A 12465-nucleotide genomic window follows, 5' to 3' on the forward strand; every position below is an offset into this window, starting at 1 on the left:
AAAAAGCCATTTGCACAGTTCATTTCTATTATCAAGGCCATTGTGGTGTGAATTTCCATAACAGTAGTGATTGTACCGCACGTCTTTTTATGTCTATTGTAGCTTTTTAAAAATGTAGAACCGCACAGCTTGGGGAGAGGAAAATAAATCCTCACATATAATGGCAGATGAATAAATTGCTCTTAATCTGCATGTATGTGTGTGTGTGTGTGTGTGTGTGTGTCTATATCTAACACCTAGAGTCCTGTATTCATAGGTGCGATGTAGAAAAGGCAGGTGTTATCAGTTATCAGCAGAGTCCAAATTGACGCAGAGGAACGGCTTCATTGTGTGTGGATTCAAAGAGAGATGTGAGAGAGCGGCGCTCTGGATGTCTCCATTTCCAATAACTCTGACCTTGAGGCGACAGGAATATCCCGCTGCCCCCCCGTCCCCTCCTCCATCACCAAAACCAACATCACCACCACAACTACCGTCTCAGTTTGAACACGGCTGATTTATGTCTGCGCTGCTACAGTAACTGGTGTCGCCAAAGTGTTGGTTACATTTGGTTCATACCAAAACCAAGTAAATATTTGTATATATTATATCTGTATTTTTTAGACATTCCTCAGATTTTACAGTTTTTGTTTTTTTTTAACTTATGTTGTCAAAACCCAGCCCTGAGATGTCTCTGATCCAACGAGAGACAAAATGATCAATAATCCTCCAAGGCCCGCCGCGAAAACTGAATTTCCGCGAAGTAGTGACACCGTATTTATGTGCAGTAAAATGATAACGAAGAAGGTGATGATGACTTGATTGATTTTACATCTCGCCAGAGGGTGGTGCTATTTCTTGGGGCACCTCTTCCACGGTTTCCGAAGTTGTATCCGTAGTAGTTGCAGGAACTGGGTCTTTTTTTTTTTTGCGATGCTGCTTTCGCTGCTTCTTTTTCCAGTCGAAGAGTAGCTCGTAGGCAGTCACGACGTCGTCGATTTTGTTGCAAAATTGGACCAATCGAACCACCATTCCTGTGACATCTTTCGCAGATCCAAATCCGTGATACGGTATATTTTATATATACAGTTTTCAAAAACCCGAGAAAGATGAACCACGAAATAGCAGACAGTCACAAACCTTTTTGTGTCTGCTTCTTCCAAAGGTACTTGGTAATACGAAGATGTTATACAGACTTCCTGAACAATGTTATAATAATATAAAAGAAAAACGAATCTTTCTCCATCAAGTTCTGGGACAGAGAACCGCAGACACATAAAAAACATGAACAGTACAATTTCTGACCGTGTTTTTTAAACATTTCACCCGTGACATCCGATCACTCTGTTCCCGACCTCACCTCGTCCCTCCTCCCTCCACCGCTGGATGGTTTTGTTTACTGGCAGCAGGCTTACGTCAGATAATCATCTGCCTGATGTGGAACCAGTGATTCATCACTTATCATCAGCGTCACGAGAATCCAGAGACACGATTTTAAATCTTTTATCTTCCCCGAACAACACAGTGAACATCAACACGCTCGCTGGCAGTGATACTGCCAACGACCGCCGCAGCACAACAGGGCATTAAGATCCTCAATGTCAAAAAAACAAACACCACTTTTTGTGTCGCTGCCTTTAATTTGTCCAAAAAATGCTTCATTTTGGTCAATTCACTTCAATAAAAAAGGGAAAATTAAGTTTAGAAAAAAAAAAGTCGTTTGACGACAGACTCAATTTTTACCTGGTTGTAATTTAGACGTAGTAAATTTATTCTTAATGCTAGATTTGTATTGATTATCAGTAATAAAAATTATAAAAAAAATTATTAAAACTATAAAGATAAATCACAAACATATAAATGGTTAAATAAATTGTTGTATATAAGAGAATAAAAAAAATGTAAAACATATAAATGGTTAAATAAATTGTTGTGTATAAGAGAATAAAAAAAATGTATGAGCATAGAACATTTAAATATAATTTTTTTTTCCACTTGACCTCTGTTTGGGCCGTAACCCACAACTTAAGAAACATACATTGACACAACCCGATTTTAGTCTAAAGTTCTTGGTTAAATATTTTTATTTCTTTCTTTCGTGTGTGTGTGTGTGTGTGTCTCTGTACAAAGACTCCTCCTTTTTTTTTTAGGAGCTCGGTCTAATTAATCCATCTCCTAGCGACAAAAGGCTCCCCGTCCCTCCCCTCTGTCCTCCCCCCCATTGGCATTTTGGGGCAGAGGGATTCAGCAGGCCCCCCTGGCACCCCTCTTGCTCTGACCCCTGCCCCCCCACCAGGGGAGCATCTGTGAATCGATCCGGGGCCAGCTGGCACCGAGGAGAGGTCCAGGCCTGGTACTGGAGTCCACAGTCGACAATAAAGTCACAGCCTTGAGAGAGAGAGAGAGAGAGAGAGAGAGGCTTTGATCTTTAAATACTTTTTGTACTCTTTTGTAAAATTTAGATTAGATTTTTAATGTGTTTTTTTTTGTTCTGGAACAGTTTTTTCTTTAGTGAACGACAGGTCATTTCCAGCAAATTTGTTGTAATTTCTTTTCTCCAAGGCCAAGGTACAGTTTTCAGATTGGGCTGTGATGAAAATTAGCTGAAAAGTTGTCGTGTCAACAAATCTGCGACTCGTGTCACCAATGTGTGCCAGGACTGAAGTGACTGAAGTGTTTTTTTTCATCGTAGAATTGAGTTTGAAAAAAAAAAAAAAAGCAGCAGTAAAAAATTGATGATGAGTGTCATCATCACCTCTTTATTACACACACACACACATGCAGGTATTCACTTCCTCTCAGGACGGGTTCAATACGAACACGAATTCTGTCTGTAATAAATTAAACTTCCGTATTGTCCTGTCTTTTCATTTTCCACTTGTCACACCCTCTTAGTCACCCTAATCCTGCCCCCCCCACACACCCCCCCCCACACACACACACACAGTTGCACCCACACGTTGATTGACAACTAACATCCAGGGACATGCAGCAGATTTCCATTGTTTGCGGCCCCCAAACTAAATCTGTTGAAATGGTGTTTCCATTCTTTCACCGAGGTATTTGCATACTCTTTAAGAATTTCCTATGTTTCCCAGACACCCCACCTTATTTCCTCCCCTTCCTCCCCCTTTTTCTTGTTAAATCCCCTCTTCCTAAGTGTTTGTGTGCATTTGGCAAATTCATTCATAAAGTATCTACATGCACTATTAGCTTCGTATAATAGCCGGGGTGTAATCTGCAGAGAGATAAGAGCTGGAGAGGGAGAATTCTTTTTTTTTTTTCCTTCTTCTTCATGTGATGGTGCTGAGAAGAAGGGCCTGGTGGTTGAGCCATGATACGTCATTATGTTCCCCAGCCAAGGTTCAGATGTCGGCATGAAATGTCAAGTGGCTTCTCCGGGCCCAGCCGCTCGCTGGGTTTGTCTGTTGGAGAGAGGAGACAAAGAGAGATGGAGGTGGCTGGATGGAAGGTGGAGATAAAGCCGAACGGCGAGGATGGCGAGCGGAGATGTGAGGGCGGAAAGGCAGGGTAGAAAATAGAAGGATAAAGGTTAGAGAAACAGACTGGTTTCTGCACCAGCTCCAGTCAGAAAAGATAAGTCTGCCACCTCCCAAATACCTCCTTATCGACCTTTCATTAATAGAACTGTATCAACCTGGAGTCTTCTGTCGTTGCACCTGCACTTTAGGTTCTGAAATCCCTCGAATATTAACTCTCCACTGACTGAATACTTTGATTTTTTAAGTCATTTGCCTTTTTTTTTCTAATCTCCACTGACTGAATACTTTGATTTTTAAGTCATTTGCCTTTTTTTCTACAAAGATCTGTTTGTCATCGACAAAAAATGTGTCCTCTGAATTCACCCAATCCTTGGAACAAGAGCCTCACTTTTCTATGTCAAACCTCAGTCCAGCCCAGGCTGGGATTCAAACCGACATCCCTTCAACTGTACCACTTGTACAGGAAGTAGCTGTGGCTGCTGCAACAACAACGATGATTGTGTTCGTTCCTTTTATGCAGTTTTATTTTACTTTTTACATTTTTTAAATTAAGGATTTAAATAATTTGATGGAATTTCTTTGACTGATTTTTTTTGTCAGTTTGCCTCTGATACAGTTTCTCTTCAGTATTACCAGTATCTCTACCAGTGTGCACTGATACTAAAGATTGTGTGTGTGTGCGTGTGTGTGTGTGTGTGTGTGTGTGTGTGCGTGTACCCTGCGGTCTTCAGCGATAAGACGAGATTGAGTTTTTCGCCACTGAGCCAAAGCCTTTGAGGTTTTTTGTGTTTGTGTGTTTGTATGTGAAGACATCAGGAATGGTAAAGAGCTGCTATCACTCCATCTGTCTGTATGTATATGTGCTCTGGAGAAAAGAGCTCCACCGCTTTGTTGGCTTTTGTGCACACGAGAGGATGAAACCTCAGGGCCTGGTTCACAGCTGAGACACTGGGGTACTACGTATGTACTATGTATGTACTGCAATACTTCCAACATACACGCGTACACATGGAGGCATCGACAAAGAGCTGTTCAAAGGCTTCTGTGTCTTTTAAGTGACATCTATGTGAACTATATTATTCCCATATTTAAAGAATTGTTGTGTTAGCAGCAGATATGCTGTTAACAGGCTGCCCCCTAGTGGGCGTGCTAACCGCTACGCTATGGAACCGAACTGGTGTCTGATTCCTGACCTGGATCTGGATCAAGTCTAATGAGATGTGAACGAGGACAAATTATTTATTTTAGGGAAAAGGGACCAAGACTGAAAGACGAGAGTACAATTTTGCCAGTCGTGTTTTTGACTGAAAAAAAAAAACGTGACAATCAGACTGAGGTTGCCTTGAAAAACAGCAGAAGTGAATGAAGTCTTAATATGCTGTCATAAAAATCAGATGTGTAACGATCCAGAAATCACTCTTTTTTACAGAGTTGAACATGCGTTACACTGTCGTTTTCATCGAACTGAACCTTTAACTCTCTCCTATATTTGTTGTTTCCTCTCTGTCTCTGCTCACCCAGGAGTCTCCATCAGGGCGGAGGAAGGCCTTGGCCACCAGCAGCATCAACATGAAACAGTACGCCAGTCCCATGCCCACGCAGACGGACGTCAAACTCAAATTCAAGCCTCTGTCCAAGAAGGTGGTGTCGGCCACGCTGCAGTTCTCCCTCTCCTGCATCTTCCTCCGGGAGGGAAAGGCGACGTGAGTCTCAGTCTCGTCATTTACCGACTTCACCGAACGTGTCTCGAAGTGCGTTGTGCACGTGTTTTTATTTCACCCTTAAACATCAAAAACATAGAAATTAGGATTTCAAAAAAAAAAAGTTTTTGTCATCGTGCGTTTTTTAAGTTTGTTTTTGTCATCGTGCGTTTTTTTTTTTTAAATCACATTCATGCCTATAATTCAGTCTCACAAATGGCTCCTCGGTATCAGCCCCGCACACGTGTTTACCATTTGTTATTCATTCTAACGTGATAGCAGCAACTTTTATTTAAAGACGCACACACACACACACACACACACACACACCGAGGAGCGGAGCAGCCAGGCCTTTGTTGCCGCACAGATCGCGGGTCGATGGCGCGTAACCCTTGTTAACCCTTGGGGGAATGATGTGGGCCACACACAAACAAACTCCATCACACCAGTTCAAATGAGCCTGTGGTTCTGGGAAACAGACGACACAAAGAGGGAGAGGAGGAGGAGGAGGAGGAGGAGGAGGAGGAGGAGATGAAGCTGCGGTGTCGGGGGACAGAGGGGAGGAGCGGGTTAAAAAATTAAAACCAAACATCGTATTGGAAATATTTGCATCTGTGAACAAAGTGATGGTGATGGGAGACAACAAAGGATTAATGAGGAAGGGGAGGAGGAGGAGGAGGGGGAGGAAGAGGGGGAGGGATGAGAGAGGAGTTAACAGAGAGTTGGTGAAGTTGAAGTGGCTTCAAAAGCTGAGGAGAACAGCAGTTTGAACTGTGTGTAGTTGAAGGGTGGATCATTTCAGTGACTTAAAAATAAAGCAAAAAAAAAAGTTCATCTTCTTTTAAATCAGTTTAACTTTAAATGTTTGGAAAGAAACACAAATCATTTGGTGTCAGATGTGAGTCGTTGTTCGCTGCAGCTCCAGCTGTCAGTCTCTATTTACCAGGTTTATTTACTCTCTTCTCCTGGAGTCCACCTCCTTCTGGAGTACTTTTCACTTTCACCCTTGTTACCCCCCCGGTGAAGTAGTCTTTGATCGTTCATGCTTAAGAACAAGGACACTTGATGAGATGAAAGGCAGCCGTGCACATAACTGTGGCCGTTCTGCTGGAAAGGCAACGAGGAGGAAGGAGTGAAGGAATGAAGGAAGGAAGGAACTGTAGAACCAGGCAGTACTTCATCAGTACTTCATCAGTACTTCATTCACTCCTGTAAAACTTAAATTAGTCAACTAATAAAAATGAGAGAAAATAATCTGACGTGAACGTTGTCCAACCGCAACCAATTTTCTCATTTTGAGAAATGAGGGCGAGAGCCAATCAGAGCCATGTTTGTCGTCATAAGGCGGGACATTAAGATTTATAAACTTATAAAGTTTAGTAGATTTTACAAATAGAAAAATATGTCACACCGTATTTCAGTTGACTGAGTCAAATTTGAATTTAGTCAAATCGAACCCTACGTTGTTGAATTTTGAGGCTGGACATCATTAAACCAGTGGTTGATTTGTGATGATCTTTCATTCCTGCCGTGTTCCTCCTGTGATCCAGTGACGAGGACATGCAGAGTCTGGCCAGTCTGATGAGCATGAAGCAGGCGGACATCGGCAACCTGGACGACTTCGAGGAGGAGAACGAAGACGACGAGGAAAACAGGGTGAACCAGGAGGAGAAGGCTGCCAAGATCACAGGTCGGCTCCAGAGCAGACGGTTTCTCTTCTGCATTTATTGTTGTTCACTTATCAGCCACGTTTGAGACGTATGTTGTTGGAGAAGCTGAATATTCACGATTTTGTTTTAGCTTAATACCAGCCATCATGCTGCTGCTGCTCACCACACTCTACATGTATATAAATATAGTCTCAAACTCCTGGCTCCTGGGCCATGTCTGGTCCATGAATCCCCTACTTCTGGCCTGCGAGTAGAAGCCAATAATAATTTTGTTTTTGTGGTAATTTGTTTATTTTATTTACTTTTTTTGGAAGCCTTATATTTCATTATTTCATTATTGTATTATTCAGTGCTTTTATTTAACAAAAAAGAAAATTTTCTTCATTTTTTTTGTACTGAACTTCCTCATTGGCCACTTCAGTGTTGTGGCCGTCCAATGAAATGACACCTGAGATCTCTGTTTGTTTTTCCTTCCTTTTATTTGTATTTATTTTTAGTTCCATGTTGTTTTGAATCCTCCTCCTCCTCCTCCTCATGTCGTAGGACCGTTGATCCAACGGCCGTCCTGCCACCTTGACTTCATATTGAGAATCCATCCTGTGCTCGAAACACGGGCCCCGTCGCTTCCTGCTTTGCTTAATCCCAACTTTTGAAAAGCTCCATCTCTTCAGCGTTAAGCTTCATGCTTTCTCCTTTTTTCCCCGTTTTCCTCTCCCCTTCCCTGCTCTTTGTCTCATTTATATGTATATGCATCGAGCGCCTACAGCGCTCCACTAGTGTGTGTCTCTGAATCAAAGCACTGGCCGAGCTGCCAAAATCTACCCATTATCATATTCTGCCCTTGGATGCTACCTTCAGCGGCAGCCACGGTGACACAAAGAAGACAACAAGCACGCTGGCTAATACTTTAGCATTTGAAAGTCTGGCTGAAATAATCCAAAGAGGAAAAAAAATGTTGTTTTCAACTCGGAACACAAATAATTTCTGTATTTGTGTGTGTGTTCGTATGTGTGTGAATACTCTTTTCCTCAGTGGTTCCCAAACTTTTCCTTCTCCCCCAATTAAAACGTTCAAAGCTTAAGCTTCAAAACTACAAAGACATTTTTCAAAGACACCGTACTTTGATTCTCAATGTTCAAACGAAGGAAAGTTACAAATCAGTGCCATATTGAAAATGAAATGTATTTTCCTTCCTGCAGGTCCCTTCTGCAGTAGCTCCACGGCCCTTAGGTGCAGCCTGCCCCTTACTTTGGGAACCACTGCTTTACACTGTGTGATGTTTCAGCCTGTTTGTTCACGGCCTCTCCTCCTTTCTCCCCTCCTGTACGGCCCTGTCCACTACAGAGATAGTAAACCAGCTGAATGCCCTCAGCTGCTTACATGATGATGATGATGATGATGATGATGATGATGATGCTGATGATGATGATGATGATGATGATGATGTCCCTAAGCGTGCACGTAAAGCAACCGCTAAGCCCGCCGTTTCCTGCGAAGGTCTTCTTTTTTCGCCTTTTCTCCCACCGTTCCATCATCATGTGAACAGTTTATCATCACTGTGCTGCTTCTTCAACACCTTTTACTTTTTTTATTTATTTTTGGACATACAAACTCAAGTCACTCTTTGGGTTTGTATGCCAAACCATTTGACGTTGGTTTTAATTTTTTTTTATTATTAATTTGTGATTAAAATTATTTTTTTGTCCTTCATCCATGTCTGTCCATGAGGTGGCGTGCTGTAAAAAACATCCTTTTTTTGCTATTATTTTTATTGTTGTATTTGGACGTTTCTTTGACTGCACTTGGACATGAACTACGGTGCATTCGTACAAATGGTTTATTAATTTCTGGATGGTGCGATGCTCATTGGTTATAAAAAAAAAAACAGTAACTTTGTGCGTAGTCATGTGACCCAGGCCCTGGCCGCGTGAGGTGGGACAGGCTACAGTGAGGACGATGAAGATAGAGTGGAGTAAAGTCTTAGCCTGTGCAGCCTGGATCTCCATAGAAACTCCATGCTGCCTTCACTGTCTCCCACAGTTACCCTCACTTTTCCCAGAATGCCTCTGCCGTTGCACATGCATTAAAGTTGGCAGAGGTGACGGAGCAGAGACACAGAAGAGAAGTATAGGCAGCTCCAACTACGTCCTGAGACTTTACTCTCTGGTTCACTCCAAAGTGCAGACGGTTTCGTGTGTTTTTTTTGTGCTTGTGAGACTTTTATGTTCGTTTTTAACCTCAGCCATGTTTTTTTTTGCTATACGTTTGAACTGTTTAGTTTTCCTCTGTTAATCATTCATGCGTTTGACTTTGGGAATCTGTGACAACAGAGCTAATCAACAAGCTGAACTTCTTGGAAGACGAGGATCAGGACACGCCTGCGGCCATGAGCACAAATCCATTCGACGACCCTGATGAAGACCTTCATCCCAACCACCTGAATCCTTTTGATGATGCGGAAGAAGAAGGTTCCTCATTTTGAATTATTCTGTCTAATTTGAATCCAAGTATAGACTACGTTTCATCAGCAGAGTCAGAATGATCCCTAACGACTTTTTCTCTCCGTCAAGCAGAGCCTCCTGTCCAAACCATCTCACAGATGAAAGTGGACAGCAACTCCTTCTACGATCCAGAATCCTCCAATCCTTTCGATGAACCGGACGAACCGGAAACAAACGCCTTCCAAGGAAACCCCTTCGACGAACCGGACCAAGACACAGACCCTCAGCCGGACCCTGAACCACCCAAACCCAGGCAGAAAAAGGGCGTTCGGCCCGTGGACATGAGCAAGTACCTGTACGCCGACACGTCTCGCAACGAGGACGAGGTTCTCGATGAGTAAGTCTGAGTAAAATTATTTATTTATTCTGGTTTTGACATTCCATTAAAGTAACGGACTAGTGTGCCATAATGGGGCCCTCCGCCCCTACTTTGGGAACCATCCTGGAAGAGTCTTGCCTGGTGTAATTGTTGTTAGCAGACCAAGTCCTTCAAAAAGCCGTGGTTCTCGAGGAGCACTCCTTACCCCGTAGCCCCTCCCACCAGCGGGGGCAGTGTGAGCCGGCGGCTCTTTCAACAGGAACAAGGGCTCTGTTGTTTCACTGCATTCTTTAAACTTGTCTCCCTCCTTACCCTCCTCCAATATTCCTTCCTCCCTTCCCTCGCTTCCTTCCATCAACTTGTTGCCCCAGACTTTCCCTCCGCACCTCCTCATCAATTTCCTCCTCACACTCTGCTCATTTATCTTTTCCTCTTTGTCTCAACGTTTCCCGTCTGACGTCTTTGCAGTTGAGGTTTTAAACACAAAAATAAAAATAAATAAAATATATATGTATATATATATGTATATGTATGTATATATGTATTTATATATGTATGTATGTATATATGTATTTATGTATATATGTGTATGTATTTATATATGTGTGTATATATATGCATATATGTATATTTGTATAAATGTATATATATATATATATATAGTACATATGGTTATATTTACTTGTACATATATACATATAAATATATATGTATATATATGTATATACATTTATGTAAATATATATCTATATATATGCACTACTTGTTCAGAATGACATGCCGAGAATCTAAAAAATAATAATAATAATAATAATGTTGCTGTTGTTGATCACATGACCTCTATTTGTCACCTTGCCATTGAACAGCTCACTTGACGCTGACAGCGCCGCGCCTCCGTGAACACACTGCGTGGCTCCCGTGCGTTGACTTCCTCGACCGAGAAGCCAAGGCCTTACGACAATATTTGAGCGGCGATGAAAAGTCGGAACATAGTTACACAATGCCGGCGTCGTTCCCCTGCCTCGCAGCAGTGTCTGTCACTGAACGTGTGTGACCTTTGCGGGCCATGACCTTTGAGGGCTGCGTCTCAATTGTAAATATATAAACTCCAGGGTACGGGCCGTTGAATGAGGCTGTCACACCCAGACAGCTGTACAAAGACAGACGGCTCATTGACTGGAGTGTTCCTCCTCCTGTGTCTCCTCCACCAGGGGCAGTGTTTTGACTGCAGCTCTGGTCAAAGTCATTGTTCCCTTCTCTCTCTGCCTTTTCTTTTTTTCTTTTTTTTTTTTTTCTCTCTTTGGGCAGAAAGACACCGGGTGGCGCTCTCTCTCACTGTCTCCCAGAGGTGAAGTCACTCAGTGTTCACTCTCACTCTCACCTCCACCCTGTCCGTCAAACTGTCCTGTTTGTTTTAAGGTGGTTGAGTGAATGTTTCAGTGACAAAAGCAAACGTCATGTCATGGTATGTGTGTGTGGTTTATTCTGCTCTACCTTTAATTGTGGGGACATTTCTTTTTTTGTTACAGGGACACTTTGTCTCATGGGGACATTTTGCAGGTCCTTTTATAGTCCTTAAAACTATATAAAAAAACCCGTCACCTCTTATTATACGTTAACAGTTTGTATAAGGGCAACATGTGGTTTTTAAAGAATCACAGGTGCAAATCCCACATTGGCCAGAAAACCCTGCCCCCCTCAGAAATGAATCAATTCACAGTTAAACTGAGTGTATGTGTCCAATGATAACGTCAATAAACTACAGGGTTAGTGTCTAAGTTAAGAGCTCACACACAAAAACAAAAGTTTGACTGTGTGTGTGGTTGATCCAGTGCTGGTCTTCTCTGTCTCTGTCCATCTGTCAGTCGTCCACTCTGAGCAGTAAGGACATGGGGTCAATCAGCCCTGACCTCAGTGCACCTGCGTCTTCTATTACCCCTCTACCTACTCACACACACACACACACACACGTACGTCGTTAGTCTAATTAAACTAAACGCTCGCTTCCGTTTTGTCCGGATTTCCTCATTGAAGCTGCAGGGAGTGAATTCTACGGAACACTTTTATCTCCTTCAGTTGAATTATAATAATTTTAGCAGTAGACGTTGAATGATTGAATAATATAAAATGACATCTTTTTCAGTCACTCTTTATTCTCAAATTCTAACATGAATATTTTTGTCTCCCTTTTCTTCTTCTGTGTTTTTTTTTTCCCCTCTTCCCTTTCCCTCCATGAGATCCAATCCTTTTTTTGAGCCAAAAACCTCGAGCCCTGCGAGGACCCCTGCTGGCGGCCCTTCGCCTGACGTGGGCAGTAGCCAGAAGAGGCGGGCTCCTCAGCCCCCAGGTCCTAGCCCTGGTCTTGGCCTCAGTCCACCTGCTCCCAAACCCAGTCCTGGTGCAGACAGGGAGAAAACCCAGCCTGTCGGGCCCAGTCCGGTGGCAGCAGTGTTGGGGAGGGAGCTGGCCTCCTCCTCCCCCAAGGTAAACAGGCTTCTCCTTGATTTGCACAAAGAAATGTACAAAAAAAAAACAAAGAAAAAAAAAACAGAGACAAGTTATATTTTAATGTGGTTTCCGTAAACAACAACAACAACAACATCATCATTTGCTGTTTTTTATATCTTTATTCCTGCATTTCAGAAATTAGTATTTCAATCAATTAGTATATTAGTATATAATTATATTGTATAAGAAAATCTTCAGATTTAATGAAATATCAATTTCGCATCATGAAGATACAGTGTTATCAAGTGGGCCGGATTGAGCCTCCTGGCGTACCGGTTTTGGCCC

At 42.5% G+C, this 12465-nt stretch overlaps 1 protein-coding gene across 1 annotated transcript in view; it reads left to right on the plus strand.

Moving 5' to 3' along the window:
- LOC103386940 (EH domain-binding protein 1) overlaps positions 1-12465 on the plus strand; it is a 122140-nt gene that overhangs the window by 31080 nt on the left and 78595 nt on the right. The window contains exons 6-10 of the mRNA XM_025060929.1: positions 5004-5185; positions 6733-6872; positions 9183-9320; positions 9426-9690; positions 11910-11999. Coding sequence (XP_024916697.1) covers positions 5004-5185; positions 6733-6872; positions 9183-9320; positions 9426-9690; positions 11910-11999 — 815 coding nt within the window. The remainder of the gene's footprint in view (positions 1-5003; positions 5186-6732; positions 6873-9182; positions 9321-9425; positions 9691-11909; positions 12000-12465) is intronic.

Source organism: Cynoglossus semilaevis, chromosome 12, assembly GCF_000523025.1.
Source record: "Cynoglossus semilaevis isolate Cse_v1.0 chromosome 12, Cse_v1.0, whole genome shotgun sequence".
NCBI lineage: Eukaryota > Metazoa > Chordata > Actinopteri > Pleuronectiformes > Cynoglossidae > Cynoglossus > Cynoglossus semilaevis.